The 19103-nt window shown below is 42.4% G+C and overlaps 1 protein-coding gene across 1 annotated transcript in view; it reads left to right on the top strand.

Moving 5' to 3' along the window:
* TMTC1 (transmembrane O-mannosyltransferase targeting cadherins 1) overlaps window positions 1-19103 on the top strand; it is a 148029-nt gene that overhangs the window by 118344 nt on the left and 10582 nt on the right. The window contains exons 12-14 of the mRNA XM_042795478.1: window positions 4762-4905; window positions 12370-12478; window positions 17696-17798. Coding sequence (XP_042651412.1) covers window positions 4762-4905; window positions 12370-12478; window positions 17696-17798 — 356 coding nt within the window. The remainder of the gene's footprint in view (window positions 1-4761; window positions 4906-12369; window positions 12479-17695; window positions 17799-19103) is intronic.

The following is a 19103-nucleotide window of genomic DNA, read 5'->3' as shown; positions in this document are numbered from 1 at the left end:
CGTTACATTGGAAAGCAAAAAAAATGCTCATCAGCATTTTGATGACTATATATGTTTTGTGCCTGGTATCTTCTTGTGAAACTGGAAATCTCTTGACTGTGCAAGTCAGTAAGGCTTTTGTTCAGTGGTATGAGAGGGAATTTTGCTAGCCTAAAAGAAGTGGGGATAATTACTAACAGGAGTTCTTGTGCAGTGTATACCTGTAATAGTTAAAGGGAAAGCTGCTTAAATTTATTCTGACAATTGCAGATACAGCACTGGAGGAATCATTTGAATTATTCATTCTGCAACAGGGAAACATCCCACTTGCCTTCTCTTTAGAAATGAAATCCCAGTCTGATTAAAAATATACTTTTATAGGTTAGGGGTTTTTTTTAAAGTAATTTTGCCATTTCAAGACTTCTGTTATAATTACCTGTGAATGTAGGTTTTGGAAGAAAATTATTCTTATTTCTAAGAAAGAGGAGAAATTTATTTTTTTACATGAACTGCTTCTTGTAGAAAAAGTTTAATGAAATTCAGCTTTCTTTCATAAATAATGCAGCACTTGCATTTGATTAGGTGGAGCCTAGAGGAATTTCTACCTCATCAGATGCATAACAAGAAGGATATTGCCTGCAGACTACCACTGTTATCAATGGTGGTGGCAAGGAAAATACAGCTCCGTGTGTGTCCAGACAGAAAGCTTTGTTTCTTAAGAGAAGTTGCAAAACAAGGTATACATGTTCCAACAACTGACTCCTTGTGTCCCAGAGTGTCCTGACTATTTGTAAAACAAGGTCTGGCTTCTGAGTATTATTATTGTGGCATGAATAGACTTCCAAGCTAACTGGAGAACCCCTTGTCCTGGTAATGCATTTTTGATCCTTCCAAGAAATAAATACATGTGGGAAAAGACGATCTTTGCATCAGAGAGCTTACAGTCAAAATAAGCAAAGTAGACATCAGGAATCATTTGGACTAATTTCAAAAGTCTTGGAAAACAGCACGGGTCTCCTGATAACATAAAAATAGGAAAAAAAAAAAAATGTACACATGCCTCCATTCATTAAAACAATAGATCACGTACAGCAAAAAGCAAACCAGCTTGCAAATGGTATATCTGCAAGTTGTGCAGAAACATTTTGCGAGTTCTTGAGTAAATGTTGCTTTAATTAGTCACCTGTGGTCAATTCTTATGCTGTCCTGTAAATCCAGCCACAAGACTTGGTTCTACTCTGTTTTTATCCTCAGGAAGCTGTTATTAACAGCAGTGGGTGTGCATAAACAGAAGGTAGCTTGAATAAGGCCATTAGTTCTTTAGTCAACATCCATATTAATAAAAAAAAAGGGTCTGGTCCCTGTTCTCTAGCCTTGAGGCCAACTGACATAAATTGACCTGCAAGTATTCCGTAAGTGTTTGCATCCTCTGAGAGACAGTGTACAAGCCTAAGCTTTTGGGACCAAACCCTGGTCTGGGCTCAGCCCTGGACCACTCCTGGGAACTATTTGAGGGTGGCGTGAAACTGTTAGGGATCATGTTAACAGTATAACAGCATGGGTAGTCATGGGCTCAGGCTCTGGTTCTGGTTACTTTACTAGAGGTGATGCTCTCTTAGGGCTTGGTTATGGTCTCTGCTGAACCCAGTTGAATGACAACTTGCTCTACTGCTGTAATAAAGTGGTACTCCAGATAAAACTGTAAAGAACTGAACCCTAACAGCGAAGCCCAACACCACTGCCTTATTTCACTGTGCTCATATTTTTCTCTTAAAGTTTGTTCAGATATGTAAAATTGCAAATGTCGGAAGTTCTTCAGGCCAGATGCTAAGCGGGTTTAAGCTGACAATTTGTGCTAGCTGAGGTTCTGTTTTTTCACTTACATTTCTTGGAAAGGGCAATGAGATGTAGTGAATAAATGTAAAACACAAGAAATAGAGCCCAGGATACATGAGAGACATGCTTGCATCCTGTGATTTGCTGTCAAGAGGTTTTAGCGCTGAGCTCAGAAGCATATTTATGGAGCTGCTGGTCAGAACTGTGCAATTTAAAGGTGAAATCAGTTCTCTTTTTTAATCTTGAGTTTTCACTCCTCTCTGAATTGGTGCAAGCAAATCTCCTGGGCCCAAAATGTCATGGGAGCACTAGAGGCCAAGAACAGAATTAATTTCTGAAAGTTTGAGAGCAAACCCATCAGGTTTAGGGCTGTAAAATGTTAATCTGTTTCTGACTTTCCCAAGAACTGTCTGAAATACTTCTGCCCACTCATAACTCAAGCGACTTCATGTCAGATATTAGAGCTGTTTCTATGTGTGCATACTGACAAAAGCAGTACACAGCTTTTATCCTAGCCAACTGGAAAAACAGCCTCAAAAATATGACTTCTAGACCTTTTTTTGGTCCAAAACAATGTCAGAATCCCACGGAAGAAATAGGAAAGAAGGCTGAGCCTTAGGTCATTTGCCCCAAGGTAGGTAGGACAGTCTTCGCTCGAGATCCTGGTCAAGGGATCACACAGAGCTGCATCCCAAGTGCAAGCAAGCTTGGTTCTTTCCATTGCTCCACTGCTGTTGCCATGGAAAGCATCTCTCCCAGCCTGTTTCAGCTGTGCAGGCTTAGCCTTGATGACCATTGGATTTTAGGGCCAAGGTCAAGACTCAACGCTATACCCTCATCACCGTCTTGTCCTTTGCTGATTCTTCTCCAAGTGCAGGCAGCCTCTCCCATCCCAAAATGCGTCAAGCTCAGTGGGTAGTTTCAGTGATGGAAAGTGACACTATTTCTATGCCAACTGCAGAAGCAGAATTTCCTACTCTTTGCTCCTCTGCAACAAGATCAGTTGGGGAACTCTTCAAAAATAACTTTAGCAGTGAATGCAGGTAGCATGGGTGAATGGAGACACTGGGCAATGCACCTGAGGGCTTGCAGCAGAAGTGGTTACCTCTGAGAGACTTACCTGTATGGGAGAGATGTTGACAGATTCTGCAGTCGTTAGTTACTATGAGTGGTGGTTTCTACATTTATCTTTTGTCGTTATAATAAACAGAGTTTAAAAAAAAAACGTATGTGGCCACATCCTTGAATGATCTCTCCTCAACTATATGGCTTTGAAATCCTTGTCTGCTAGGCTTGGTGTTGGGTGGGAAAAGGACTTTGGGCTCTTCTCTTAGATGTGGGAAGCATCCTGTGTTTGTTACTGGTGCACGTCCATTTCGCCCGGAGTTCCCTCATGTGTTCCCAGCTTCACCCCCAGTAAGACTTTGCCAAAATCACTTATGTGCTGTGGAGCGAAAATGTGACTGATACAAATGTTGCAGCAGTGTATGAAATTCTAAATTATTCATGGTACTTAAGCACAGAAAATCCCAGGGCTGAACTGACATAATGAAAAACTCCAGGCAAAGAAACCCCACCATGGGAAGTCTTAGACTAAAAACAGTTGCAAATTTTAGTCAGACTATATTACAGAGTCTTAATCCCTTCTTCCTTTAAATGCCCCTCCTCCTGCTATACCCTGGGCTATCATAGCCAACTACGTTTAATGTCATTATCCACATCACTTTCCCATGAACAGGGACCTAAGGCAAAGAAATGTCAGATGGCGTCCTCATCTGAAATAGAAAATCTGCAGTGGCAGCAGGATTTGCAACCAGGTCTTCTCAAACCGAAGCCTGGACCATCTAAACCCGCTTCCTCCCTATCACGAATTCAGTGGTCATCTGGAGGAGTTCAGTGGACAAGCACCTGGACACTGTTTCATACCAAAGCATCAGATATTCTCACACAGATGGTCTCCCAGCTTGCCTGGGACCTCTGTGGGCTACTGTGATAGATTTATTTCTTTATTGTAATGAACCTCAGTTTTCACCTATCTACGACACAAAGGGTCCTGAGTCCTAAATCTCACCCTGCATCGTTTTCACATCTGGAGTTTTCTGGTGCAAGATCTACAGACCAAAATCTTAATGTAGGAGCACAACTTTGAGAATTTAAGCAGCTAAATGGACCATGATGTGCTTCTTAATTCGTGGAGAATTTTGACAGAGGTGCACTGGGCCAAATATGTAGTGTTATAACTGATAAGGTAGCTGTAAAGATCAACAGATCAGTTAAAAGGAGAACCAAACCAAGTGGTGAAAACATAAAACCAGAAGCTTAGGGAATTCATACTGGTAAGCAGTCTGTTTCCAGACTTTTTTTATCATTTTGCTTGGTCTTGAAAACATTGTTCAACAGCTGACTTCAAGTTTTCTTTTGCACGTTATCATCACTTTTATTGTGGAAAACTGAATTAAAAGAAAAAAAAAAAACAAACTAAACAAAAAACCAACAACAAAACCAAAACAAACCAAAATGAAGCAGATAAATTTGAACAGTGTTGTGCTGGTTTCTGTATATGTCAAAACATATTTCCATTTGAAACATATTTTTGACAAAGCAGTTCTTGTTTGAAAAACACTTTGAATAAAAACGTTCAAGCTGCTTTAATCACTTTGCCTGTTGCTTGGAGGGTAAAATAAGCTTTCAAAGCTGTTCAGTGTTCCTTTTTGCCCTGGAGGCATACAGGAACTGTAGGAGAACATCTGATTTGCAATCTCTTTGGGAGTTAAAAGGGTTCTTCAGGATCCCATCAGGACCTGCTGCAAATGAAGGCAAAACGGTGTTTCGTAGCTGACATCCTTCCCTTTACTGTGTGTTTAACAGCCGTGGTGGCAGCATTAGTGACCTCAGCTTTATTTGTCAATTAACGTGTGTCTGTAACTTGGTATTTAATTTTCCTAGACTGTACCCTCGTCACGCAAGTGCTCTCAACAACCTGGGGACATTGACCAAAGACGTGGTGGAGGCAAAGGACTACTACAGACGGGCCCTTCAGTTAAACCCTCAGCACAATCGAGCTCTCTTCAATCTCGGCAACCTGCTCAAGTAAGTTGAATGCAGAACTGGCACAAAGGAAATTCACGTTCTCTCTACGCACATCACCAAAGTATTTTTTTCTGCCACCTGGTGAAGGAATGGCACTATTTCTTATTGCTGGCCAAGAGTGCTAGCACAAAGGTGAGGCTTAGTTTGGAGATCCTTATGCTGTCTGCCACGGCACTTCAGATGCAGTTTACAATTGTTTCAGTTGGAGGGAGTTCGCTTTTTCCAAATCGGACATCAAAAATGAGGTGCCTAAACCAAAGAGTCGCCTGAGATTCCCATCTCAGTGGAGACGTGTAAGCCTTTCTGGCGAAGAAAGCCATGTTGTTCAAAGGCAGGCATCTGATGGAGATCTAATAAATAGCACAGATCCAAAAAAATCCCTCTCTGCAAGTTCTCACTTCTTCTCATGGAAGGTCATGGTGAAAGGTCAATGTATAGTTTAGGTCTAAGCACCTAACTCTGAGATGCCCAGAGCAGTAGAAAGTTTATCCCATTGCAGAGTGGGTGGGTCTGGATTTGAGGAGAAAACTGGCTTACAGCCCTATATGTTACTCTGCTGAGCAAGTAAACAAGTTAATCAGCACATAATTTCACTCATTGTTATTTCAAGCGTCAGCCTTTATCAGGCAGAATAGCAGATGATCATAATCATGCAAATTAATTTGACTAACCATATCTAAAGACTGAACTTAAATCTACACAAGAAGCTTTGCCAGTATGATAAAATCTGATAGGGGTTCAAATAAAAAAAAAATAAAATCTCTATTCCTGCATTACTGTTTTGCACCAGCAAAATCCCCCTTGTTTTTGTGAGGATAGCGTGAAACTTGCTGACAAAACTGCATAAACTACAGCAGTAAAGATGCATCTTTGCTGATATAAACTGCCCCAATTTTGCTGGTAATAGGTCTCTGATAAATCTTTTAGAGCAGATTTGGCTTTAGTGTTGGACTGACTTTAAAGTGGCACTGTCTAATCAAAACATACTTGATCTTTCTGGTTCTGAAATATTACTTTGAGTATAAGTTTATATGAAGGATATTAAGTGGATTGCTGAAGTTCTGCCTGATCTGTTTAGTAGCAGGGAAGTTATCAGAATAATATTACAAGTAAGCCTGATGGTTTGAGGTTAGAGTATGGCAGATGAGTAGTTCTTAAATAGAAAGTAGGGGAGTGCTTTACTGGAAATACAGGAAAGGAAAATGGTAAGGACAGTCTTATTACAAGAGAAATTGAAGGTCTTTGTATTATTCATCAGATTTGGTTGATTGAAATTAATCTTAGGTGGCAATGGTGTTTAAAAATACATATTGTCCTTTTAATCCATCATGTTTGCCTTATTATTCTTAGTGATTTTTTTTTTTGTTGTTAAATATAAAATATTAACACAAAAGGACGTAAGCCAGAAGCAGCACCAGGACATCCCATTTCAATAATGCTTAAATCTGGCCTGTTGATGGGCTCTTATGACCTAGCAGATGGGTAGAAACTGGATTTGTTGCACTGGCAAAGCACAGAGGAGACATGTGTGAAAATCTCTTAGAACTGCTGTTTGTTTTGTGCGCAATATGTCATGTTTTTCCTAATGTGATAGTTAAGATCTGTATGTCCTGTTGGACTGTATGCGCTCTGCATCCTTCTGTGGTACTATATATTGTGGTGTGTTAAAGGTGTGTGATGCTTGTGCTAAACACATTAAAAGAAAGCACTCAGGTTCTACCTGCCCTTTTCCCACACCCATTTGTTCCCATTTTCTAAACTTTCTTTAGGCTTCCAAAACAACGTAGTGCATCTGGACACACCAATTTTAATCATAATGGAAACTGAGTGTCCTCATTTCTCTATTCAGCTTTAAAAAAAAAATGCTAAAAAATAGATAGAGTTCATGGTGGATAGATTTGCTCGTATGTAAAGCACATGCTGTGTGGGCAGATCCTGTATGAAAGTCTCCCATAAAATACTAGCCCAAACCCCTTTGCCAGCACCTTTCCTGGATCATCCATCAACTTAGCCAAAATCATCAGCCATGCTGGACCATGGACTTGTGAGATGAGTGGACAGAAACGAGGCAGAGATTTCAAACTCCCCCTTCCTACAACTTTATCTTTCTTTAGGTTTTCTACCTGGGTCTCTAATTTATCCTTTCATATACATGTATATAGGGCAACCGGTATTCTGCAGACACTAAATGCAGATGAAAATCTGCAGAATATTACAGGCAGATACTACTTTCTGGCTGTGCTATGAGACATTATGAAGAGAGTTTTGATTTTTAAACATATGTCAGAGGATAAATGGTCAAGCTATAAAAGCATTTTCTGTCCTCTTTGAAGCAGCATCAGTGCATGGTGCAGATCAGGGAGGGTCAGATCTGCAGCACTTAAGACACGTCCAGTAGCAGCACTACTTGTACTGGGACACTTAATGAAACCATCTGGCGTGGGGAATTCCCAGTTGAATTCTCCTAAATTCCTTATACCCACCCCTGCTCCTAGCGTGGAAATCTGATGGAGGATATTAGATTTCAGCTCCTCTGGAGTGCTGAGAAAGGGGAATTCCAGGATTTTGGAAGGACGGGTGTGCTATTTCCTTGTGGGAATCTGCCTCTCATTATGCCCTGTAAATAAGATCTCTATTTAAGCATCCATTGCATGTGATTTAAGCTTGAGTAAAAAAGCTGTTTTGAGGACCACAGGGTGGGATTTTTAAGTTTCTTTCTGCGGAAGTCCTAGATGGAAAAGGGTGTTTCCATTTTCTCTTTGCACATAATGAAGACAGCTATGTGCCAGAAGATGAATGTTCTCAGGAAGCACTGCAGGGTAATGGCTGAAAAAGCCTCTGGTTTTGTTTACATATCCTAAAATAAAGTTGTATGTCATAAATTTCTTGCCTAATATAAATATTGGAAAGTAGATAATTAAACAATGCCATCAGATTTCTTAGTTAAAATAGACCCAAAAGATGGCCTACCTAAAAGGGAGAAATCTCTCTCCGCTTTCGTGATCCATGATCAGTGACACAGAGCATCCTGATGCTGCTTTCTTGTGTTTTGTTTTGAAGTTTCCCACTATATAAATATTTAACTCATCTATATAGACTTGGTCTTGTTGAGATACAGCTTGAAAACCTGAGATAAGTAACATTCCGAATACCTCACAAATTTATAGGCTGTGGGATATTCTGTAAAGAGACAAGAAATAAAATATTATGAACATTTGAAGTAAATATTTATCTCGGCTTTCTCTTGCAAGAAGAATGGGAGAGAACTTATTATTTGCAGTACTGTGTGTATCCATACCTAAAGCACTCCAATATTCAGTACACTATTTCTTATGAAGGAAAGCCTCAATAACTCTTACGTGCTTTGAGAGTGTTATGGCTTCATTTTCAGGAGAAAGTGAAATGCCTAGAAGCAATGTCCACTGAAATCTTGAGTTTATTCAAAGGGTTGATTCTCTTCTGAATGTAGAGTAACACACAATGTGTTCTGTGCATTTGTTGCCATGATTTAGTCCAAGTTTAGCAAACCAATCTATTCAAAGGAAGGATGACTGTCTGCCCTCTCTGATACAGGCTTCTGTATATATATGTATGTGAATGTGTTGACACAGGCTTGTGTAACTGCCTGAAATGCTGAAAAATATCAGATAAACATTATGTGTGTTGAGATTTAAGACCTTTTAGAGAGTGAAACATTCCTTCCTTCTATTCAAAGAAGCAAACTGAGTGATAATGTTCAGTGATACTGCATCTGGCTTTCTGGATGGTCTCTGGTTAGGATACTCTGCGTTGCACAAAGTGCTGTAGTTACCTGTCAGTATCATATACACATTGTAGCCTGTTTATAAAAAAATCCAAACTCTGTCCATGTCAAATTTACATTAGATTAAAAAAATAACTTAGGTTGGAATGGACCTCTGGAGATCATTTGGTCAAACCTCCCGCTCAGAGCAAGTCTAATCAGGTTACTTAGGCCTGTGTCCAGCTGAATCTTGAACACCTCCAAAGACACGGATGCCACAATCTCTCCATGCAACCTGTTCCAGTGTTTAACCACCCTCATGGTGAAGAATATTTCTCATTTTATCTAATAAGGATTTTCCATGTTCCTACTTGCATCTGTTGCCTCTTGTCCTGTAACCATGCACCTCTGTGCAGTTTGGCTCTGATTTCTTTGTAGCCTCTGCCCAAGTAGTTGCATCCAGCACTAAAGTCACCCCCGAGTCTTCTCTTCTCTGGGCTGCACAGACACGGCTCACTCAGACTCACCTCAATGCAATGGGTGGTCTGGCCCTGACCTTCTTTAGTGGCCCCTCTGTTGGGCTTCCCCTGGTAAGTCCATGCTTTTCTTGCACTGGGGAGCCCAACTTTGGACAGACATTGCTCCAGATACTGTCTCACAAGTATCATATAAAGGGGGAGGATCCCTTCCCTGGACCCACTCTTGGCCTTCTTTGCCATGTACATTGCTGGCCCATGATCAACTTGTTGTCCACCAGGACCTCAGTCATCCCCCAGCCTGTGCTTGTGCACCGGGTTATCCCTCCCTGGGTACAGGATTTGCTTTTGCTTTTGTTGAACTTCATGAGGTCCCTGTCAGACCTGGTCCCTCTGAAAAGCAGCCCTGCCTTGCAGTGTATTGCCCACTCCCCCACTTTGGTGTCACCCACATAGCGTAGGTGAATGGCAAAGGAGTGCATCTAAATTATCAGAATCAGTTTTAAACCAGGGAGTTGAACAGGCTCAGAGGCTTCCTTTCAGACAGGCAGAGTTAAACACTGCAAGCTCCCCTTGGATTATGGTGTGAAACCAAGATGAGGTGTTCAGAACAGTTGTGGAGCCCTTGCTGAGTTCTGTGTTTCTCTCTTTAATGCAGTCAAACTAACTTCACAAAATAAATTAAATCTTGAAAGTTAAAAAGTCCTCTAGAGCACTAATTTCTAGGTTACTCTTTCTGTTGCAAATGAAATCTGCTCCGGTGTGCATCATCAGACTTCTGCCCAATGGCTTAAGTTGATGCTTCTCCAACTGTGGGGCACTTGCAAAAATATGGAAGAGATGCTCCTGGTGGAAAGAGCTGTTCCTTGCTCTCAGCTCGGACATGCTGATTGTAGAGGGGAGGCTAGGGGCTCAAGTGGAAGAAGGAGTCAGGAGAGGGTATTGTAGGGCAAGGTAGTTTGGGGAAAAATTGGATTAAGTGATCACAGACTTCTCATGTCAGTTGAATTTTTTCCTCTCTCTGTCATAGCTAAGGTATACGTTACCTAGCTTTTCCTACTCCAGATCCCCAGTTTATGGTAAATCAGTGTATCGGACTGTTCTTCCAATGCTCTGTGCTCTCCCAAATTGCATGAAATTTATATAAGCAATGGCCTCAATCCTGCAAAGCATTGGCTTTGATCCAGGAAAGCACTTCAGCCAGTAATTAATTTTCAACTTGCATACATAAAAGTTAAGTACGCGTTTAAGTGCTTGGCCAGAGCGCTGGTATCTTGCAGGCCTGAGCCCTCTGAGAAACTACTGGATCTGCTTTTTTTTAATGTAATTCAGTATGTCACATAAAAAGATGCCATAATCTTTCCCTCTCTACCCCCACTTTCAGGAGACAAACATTGTTCTTGGATCAAGTGAAGAAAAAAAAGGCCATTTTGAAAAAAAAAGCGTAATTAAGAGGGCTGCCCCATGTTCTGAGTGCATGCTTGTGGTTAATGGGAACTTTTACTGCTGCTGAGTGGATCGCTTAATCCTTTTATTTCTATAGCCGGCATTTCCTACATTTTTTTGCCAAACATCAATACCTTTATAAAGCAGTCATCTGTTTTTGATTTATAAAAATGTGTCATGAAACTCCAGCCAAGGGATCCAAAAGTTTTATAAATTGACAAGCTAGCTAGTCTTTAATTAGTGTAGGAGAAAAGTGGTTCTTTATTTGTTTTTGCTTCATTCATGTAATTTATATGGAACACCACTGGAAGAAGAAAAAGACTAGCACAACTGGTTTTACTTAGCTTAATGCACGGGCAAAATATTCTTCCAGTTACACAGCTAGAAAGGGAAAAAATCTGCAAAGCCATATATATTATCAGCTGAAATTTTCACCTTATAAACAAGATCTGGTTACTTGACCATGTCACTCAGATGAAATCTAAGGCCAAAGCAGCAAGGTGTTCGCATATTTTCTATGTCCCAGAGCCCTTTGTTTCTTTTTGTAAGCCCTGCTATTCATATTCATTGTACATCCAACACAAGGAAAATGTTGTTCCAGTCCAGCTAAACATCCTTAGATGTTTGCTCAGGAAACCTTCTCATTTTTACCAAGGAAAGAAATAGAGAGTGTTACTGTAGAAATTGTAGCTCAAATAAACAAACACCCATAGATTTTTGTTCAGGAAACATTTTCTGTTTTCCATGGCAATAAACACAGAACAGTGCTGGAAAAAACCCTAGCTCATCAGCATAACCATCTTTCAACTATCTGTGTTCATAATCCTTAGGACCTGAAGAACAGACTCCTCTAGCCTAATGATTGGCTTGCTAAGGAATTAATCAGAGATCCCTTGCAGATTTAACTTAGAAATATTGTAATTTAAAAGTATTAATTTAACTAAGCCATAAGTGGATCTATAACAGCACTCTTTGTCTAGGAACATGCAAAGACTCTGCGGGGTCCTTTTTTAAGAAAATGCAAATGTTTTGGTGTGTCCAACCTACTGATGTGAGAGCAGAGTTGGTGAGAGCAAATGGCCTGTTCCCAGGTCAGTCAGTGCCTCAGTGACATGACTGGGGCCAGACCTCCAGAAGCTGACTGCAAACCTGATGTTACCCTGACAGCATCCCTTCCCATAGGGCATGCGACTTCCCAAGGACATCGCTGGGAGGGTCTTGTACAGTACTTCATGCCTGGGGACACTTTTGCTATCTTGGCCTTCATGTATCTTTAACTCCTGATGGGATGAATGGGGCAGAATTTGATGTATTTGCCATAAAGAGGAATATTGGGAGGAGATATACAGTAGGACTGAAGAAGTTTACAAAATCTAGTGGTTATGACTCAACAGACAGAGCATGTGGCCTGTACTGCTTGTCTGATAGCCAAAATAAAATACTTTTTGCTCTTCAGTGTGTGAGGTTGAGAAATGCACTGTTTTGGGGGTGCTTGGTTTTCACTGGGATCATTGGGTAGTGCTCGGTATGACAATCACCAGAAGAGCAGACCAAGTAACAGGTTCGTTAAGGCCTGTGTCCTCCCAACTCCTGAGAATAACATAAGGAGGCAGCGATGGGCCAAGGAGATGCTGGGTACACACGCTGTGGAGGAGAGGCATGAGTGAAACGTTTAGTCTTTGTTGAAAAGGTTAAGCCAGGGACTTTCATGTCTCTTTATAGCTGTTAATCAGTGGGATGACCTAAACATGTACTCACAGGAACGTTTCTTTTTTTTTCCCTCCTTCCATGTTCTGCAAGGTCCCAAGGGAAGAAAGAGGAAGCTGTAATCCTACTGCGGGACTCCATCAAGTACGGCCCAGAGTTTGCAGATGCTTACTCAAGCCTGGCCTCGCTGCTAGCCGAACAGGTAACGGGCATCGCTCGAGCTCTCGTGCCTTCCCGCGCGTGTGCACGCACCACTGCCGCAGCCGCGACGCCTCCTGCCCATCCCCCTGGAGCACCCTCGCCTCGCACGCTGTCAGCGGGGAGCTCTCAGGCTGCTTTAGAGATGACTTTTGCAGGATGGGAGGCAACGCATTTGCGGGGAGTAATTACACCCACCTGAGGTGGCTCTGAATTAAATCACTGTTGAAGGTGCGAGTAAATACCCTCTCTCTGCGGCTCCCCGCGTCTGTAGTGAAGTCTTAATCCATCGCACCTTGAATGTTGTGACAGCAGAATAGGCGAGCTCTTCCCCCTCAGACACACACACCTAGGTAGAGAACCTTGAGATTTCGTAATAAATCATGCCGAAGCTAGGAAATGTCAGAAACAGGGTGGCCTCTGCAGCCTGGATTCTGCCCTTTGCATGCACACATCAGAATACAGCCCTTAATTACTGTGGTAGATGATCAAGTACAGGGGGTGGGAAGGCTCACTAGCTTTATGTGGCTCTTAATGAGCAGCTGTTTGATATTTTATTTAACCTCATTGTTCAGTACGTGCCCCCAGGTCTTATTTACTGTGCATGGCCCAGGCTGTGCTCTGGAGGCAGGATTACTCATTTCCTCTCTGGCTTGTTCCCCATATTCGTTACTCAGGGCTCTTCCTACTCTCTGTAGTTAGGTAATTTATTTCTACAAGGTCCCTGTGAGGTGAAATATTGTCCCCATGGAGGAAAAGGGAAATTGAGGCACAAAATGCTTGAGTTCAGAAGAAGCCACAAAGCATGGGTGCCCACATTGAGACCACCAAGCCCTGCTGGTTTTTCTCCACGCCTGCAGCAGCAGATTAGGGATGTTGTGCTTCAAGTGTTTCTCCCACAGTCTGTGGCCACAATCAGATTGGGGCTACGGGTGTGGGTGACCAGGTCCTCATAACTGCACATTTCCAGCACACCTCCGCAAACCTTTTGAAAACTGATTTATTTCTCCCCCAGGATTCAGATCTAACTGTTCCATAGCACAGAGTGCTAAAGCTTTGTTAAAAGGTTGCCAAATGCAAATACGGACAAAGCAAAAGAGTATAATCTTCCACTGTTTTCCATTAATCTGGTCAGTGAAATCTTTCTGTAAGGGAAATGGATAAATTTCAGCAAAACTATAAGCAGGGGTTTTGTTCTGGTTTAGGCTTCTTTAATGATGTAGGCACTCTGCAAAACTCACCTATGATATTTGTGGATTAATGAAAGATGTGCTATTTTATTTTCACTTTTAAGTGACTTTCAAATATTTTAATATTATCAGTATCAGTTACAGGGACCTAGAAATATAGTGTATGGATTGAAAGAAGAGCCTGAATGGAAACTGTGTTTTGAGTAAGCCCACCAATTAAGAGTATCCTGCAAGTACAGGAAATGAGCCCTTCACAGTAATACCTGGTTTTAATATTAATTGAAATTATTAATTAGAACCATCGATTGTAAGGTCAACAGAGGAATATATCCATTATAGAGTCCCGAGGCCTTCTGCCCAAAGCAAATGCCATTAGTAAGTCCAGCAATAATTCACCTACTCTTACGTATAGATTGTTCGTCCTCTTGTGACTTGAGTAAGTGTTAGGGAAAAAAGATAGTTAGTACAATTTCCTCAGAAAATAGTGATTTCCTGCAGGCTTTTAACACCTTCTCATGTTCAGCCACAGCAGACGACTACCTGGTTGCATAGCTCCTGCCTCTCGCACCCACGCTAGTGACCGCAGTACGGGCTGACCTACAAATACGTGCTGCTGCCCCTGACCGTGCTGCGACTGCAGATCCACACCCTACCACTCTGTGCTTCCTGGAGGGGTGCGGGCAGAAGTTTTGGCATCTTCAGCCCAAAGGATGGTGACAGGACCCCATTTTTCAGTTTTGGGTTTTCCTCTTTGTCCAAGCGATCACGTCCAACCTGGCTAAAAGTTACAAACCTGGTTTCTTGTCTACCCGTGGCTCAGAGTCTGTCTCACAGCTGTAGGGGCACCTGTGATGCCAGGCAGTGTGCAGCAGGCTGCATGGACAGCATCGCTGTGGAGCTTTGGGGACGGGAGCACAAACTGGTTTCCTCTTGCTGGAATGTGATTAGAAAGGGGCTGAAGTGCTGTGACACACTGAGATAACTCACATGAGGTGACAGTGCCCATGACAAGCTGCTGCTCTTCCAGCTTTGCACTAAAACTAAAGAGGGGACAAACGGGTGGACACGGCTCAGTGAAATAGTGCCAGGATTGCTTTGGTCTGTCCTGCACAGCGTGTCCCCCCTTATCTTAAAGGCAGTGAATCCAAAATAGGGTTTATGGGTCCTTTCCTCCTACAGCTTTAAAAAATGCTCCTAAGAGGAATGTCTCTCACACCAGGGAATGAGCCTGTAACTCAATGTAATTGCCCTTTTCTCTCCTTGATAGTTGATTCTGAAGCCAGAGCTGACGTGGAAAAAAACACCACTACATTGCATAAAAGAGTTCGGCTTGTTTCTGCCTTTTGTAAATGCTTGCCCTTCTTACTGCTCTTTCTGCTTGGTATCATAACTCTGTTGCAAAGTATTGTTGTTTTCCTTGTTTTCCATGGTCATTGCAGTGGTGCTAACATCAGAAATCAAACATTTTTGTTCATTGTTTTTGCAACACTCATGTAACGTTGGTTCCCCAGGATTTACTCTGATGCACTTGAACAGCACCTTCTTCCTCACTCTTGCAGTTTCATCAGCCATCTCGTGCTGCTTGATGGCTCTTTTCAGGCCATAGTTTCTGGATTCAAGTGATTTTCTGTGTGTGAGTGTGTGTAATAATATCAGCCTACACCAAGAAAAAGAAACTTTTTAACCCAGTTAGCTGTAGAGGAGAGCCTACTCAGGCATAACCAGACTGAAAAACTGAGCCATAAAAAAAACGGACTTAAAAACCCTGGAGTTCAACTGAGAGATCCTCACATGCCTAATTTTTTTTTAATATCATAAAAATCTCATGCATTTTTTAAGCCAATCTTCTGTATTTTGTGAGGTTGATGAATGTTCCATGAAGGTCTGGGGGTGGCATTATTAAGTGTTAATGAGAATCAAGCCTTGATGAACTTAAGGCATTTCTCCCAAGAAGAAGAGAGGCTGTGAGGGAGAAAGCTCTGGCACAAAAAGCTGGTCCCACCCTTTCCCATTTCTGACTGCACTTAATGCAAATGCTTTGTTAGAGAAATCATCCCAGTCTCTGCACTGAGCCTGAGGCATGCAGGATCGGGATGATATGTGCCAAAAAAGCAATGCAACCATGATGAAAATGCTAAAATTTCTCAGTATTGATGAGCATGAATGTTTCGACATGGGACACTGCTAATTCAGTTTAACACAGCCCCTCCATGCTTTAAAGATCAGTTTATGATCAGTAAATAAAGTGAAGAAAACTGACATACATGCACACAAAGCCATATTCCTTGGCTGAAAATTAAAATCAGAGGAAAAGAAATACTAATACAGAAATCTTTGAAAATGTGCTTGTTCGTGTCTTAGTGACACAGATGCTTTCTCAAAAAACTTGCTCTTCATTTTATTCAATTCTGACAATCGCTACACTTTGCCTGACCCCGCAGGATAATGATGTCAAATCCACATAAATAGATCCAAAATGTCCAAACTTAAGCACTTTTAAAAAATGTGTTTCTGTCTTTTATCACACACTATCTTTTCTGCTGGCTGACCTTTATCATGTAAATGTGAAAGCACTTAACCATGGCAAACCGTGTGCTTTCATCAAGTCATACTCTTCCAGTGTGATTAATCCCAGCTCTCCAGTTCTGAAATAGGAGGTGAGAAAGGAGTCCACACCTTTAAGCAGCTACAGAGAGGAGCTGCTGTCAGATACACCCTTTAAATCCAGAGAAAGCCTAGGAGATTCCAGGACTTGTGGGACTTGGAAGGGAGTCCATAATGGGAATGGACTGACCTCTTATTTCAGTGTGGATTCAGCTCCCAAGCAGAAGGTCTGCCTTTGGTGGCCCCAGACCTTCCTTGGTGGGACCCAGATGGCTGATTTTGCTTGGGAGCATTGTCAGGAGGCTGTGGAGTTTGTTGCCGTAGGGCTGTGTTGCTCCACAGAAGGGGAAGAATTGACAAAGATGTCTTTGGTGTTGGAGGCTTGCCTGACACCCCCCTGCACTGTGCCTGTCTGCTGTTCACAACCTCCTTCCATAAATACACCCAACAGCAAAGCTCTGAGGCTAGAGGGGGAGGAAGACCATGATAACCCATGCCAGTGAGCATGCAGGCAGTTGGCATGCACTGGCTGGCTAGAGTGAAATGGAAACTGTATTAAGTTGCTGTTTGATCCAAACAAGACACCTTATTTTCGTTTCAGCACCGGGCTGCCTGCAGGTCAGGCTAGACAGAGCCCAGTCAGTAGGGCATTTTCTGTATGCAGAGTGTTCCCAAAGAAAAGATCTGTATTTTCCAGAAATGCTCAGCACCAACAAACCTCCTTGAAGTCTATGCAAAATACAAGGGCTCAGTGCATCTGGGAATCAGCACGGTGGCACGTCCCATCAATCCCAGTGAGCTACATCTCACGCATTGTCAACAACTGGTTTTAATCTGAATCTGTCAGATTTTTCCCGCTCTTTCATTGCCCCCCATCCTCCTCCAGCTTCTCTCATCCTCCTGCATGAGCTCCCTGTCCCCCAGCTGTCACACACGCCAAGCTTTCATTCCTTGTATTTTTCCCTACTGCTCAGGGAACGAACGGCAGAGCTCCAGAGGGGAAAAGTTAGCCAGTGAGATGCTCATTAAACAAATAAATTAAAATACTATCATCTCCCAGATGACAGATATTTCTCAACAGAACCAACGCAATCCCTGTCACTGTGTTTTTCCCGGGTGGGTGTGTGCCCACTGGGGCTCGCTGACACTACACAGAAGCCACCTTTTCCAGCTGTTATTTTTATTTCACAGGTAGCTCCAATTGCAAATGTGTGGGGGAAAGCTGTCTGTCTGAATTGCTCTGGGGTACCAGACAACAGCTTTATTACATCCATGCCATGGGGTAAAGTTTTGGCTTCCTAGGAGGCAAGGTGGGCTGGCACCCCAAGCTCCTCATGCAGAAAGGGAGTTGTAACGAAATGCAGGTATGTGGCAAATGGCGATGACACCCTTTCTACCATGGCTAAGAAATCTCCTTCTCTTTTAAGGAACGGCTTAAGGAAGCAGAGGAAGTCTATAAGGCTGGCATAGAGAATTGTCCAGAGAGCTCTGATCTGCATAACAACTACGGTGTTTTCTTGGTTGATACCGGTAAGTGAGAAGGAGCAAGGGATTCTCCCTCTCTGCCTTACTTGCTTTGATTTGTTTTATTCAGCAGTACACATCCGAAAGGGTGTCAAAAGCTTCCAAAGCAATAGATTTGCCTCCACTGTAGCTTGGAAATAATTATCCCCACACTGCTGAGATGGCACAGCATCCTGAAATTTGAAATCAATGCAGGCACTGTGCAGCAGTGGCATTCAGCCCAGCTGTTTCCTTCAGTGTTTCTCACCATCTTTGCACAGGCAGTTGTCCTCTTCAATTTGAGCTGGGCAGCACCCTGACAGTATTGCCATTTCTCCAGGAAGGCATGGCCACATCAAACCAAATCCTAGGCACACAAGTAGATCATTATGGTCTTTGGAGTACTTGCAGCTCTGCTTGGTGACAGAGCAGCTCTTTGACTGTAAAGGACGAGTGCCACCACTATAAAAACAAGTGTGGCTTTTAAACCACACTCATCTGTGAAAACAAAACCTAAGATACTGAGGGGTGAATTGATTTCTCAGGAGCTCCATAATGACATCCAAAGATTTTATTTTCTGGGCTCCTGGTTCCCATCCAACTTCCCTGGACTCAGGCACTTCCTGACATCCACACAACAACAAAAAAATGCAGCTGTAATTGCCACCTTTTATTGACAGCTGTATAAGCAAGACCAAGTTTGACAAATGACTAGTGGAAACCAAACTACTATCTCACTCTGGTCCCTCCAGAACAGAGCTGAGACTCCATGATGAAATACTGTAGGCTTGAAGTGTGTGGTTCCTACTCGTTCTGCCCCTTTCACACTGTGCCCAGCTCTGGTGGTGCTTGGGGAGAAAGGATGATGGTGTCTGTCAGTCTGCAGCTGGCTGTCCTGCCTCTGGACTGATGCTCAGCCACGGTTTTTCTGTAGTACAGTGTGAAATAAATACAAAGCCAAAATGAGTATTCATAATCGAAAAAGGCATCATGGCATTAGCAACAGAGGTTGAGGTTCTGAATTTGTGCCCTGGCAAAATTCAAGCTTGCAAATAATAGAAATTCCCCAGTAACTTCACTTTGACGTTGTACTCATCTTTGCTTGCCAACCCAGATAAACTGCCCTATCCCTGCCAAAAACTGTGGTTCAAACGCAGTGCAGCACACTTTCTATTTCTTGCACTTGTGTATTCTGCCAAAGTCAAAACTAACTTTTCCTGGTTTACTCCTACACTTCCCTACACACAAATAACAGGAAGAAAAACCTACTGACTTTTAATACTTCAGGCACAATGTGTAAATAACCCTCCTGGAGACATGACAAGGCGTGAA

This window comes from Tyto alba, unplaced genomic scaffold, assembly GCF_018691265.1.
Source record: "Tyto alba isolate M040663 unplaced genomic scaffold, T.alba_DEE_v4.0 Super-Scaffold_21, whole genome shotgun sequence".
NCBI classification, from domain to species: Eukaryota; Metazoa; Chordata; class Aves; order Strigiformes; family Tytonidae; genus Tyto; species Tyto alba.
This window is presented reverse-complemented; position numbering and strand designations above follow the sequence as displayed.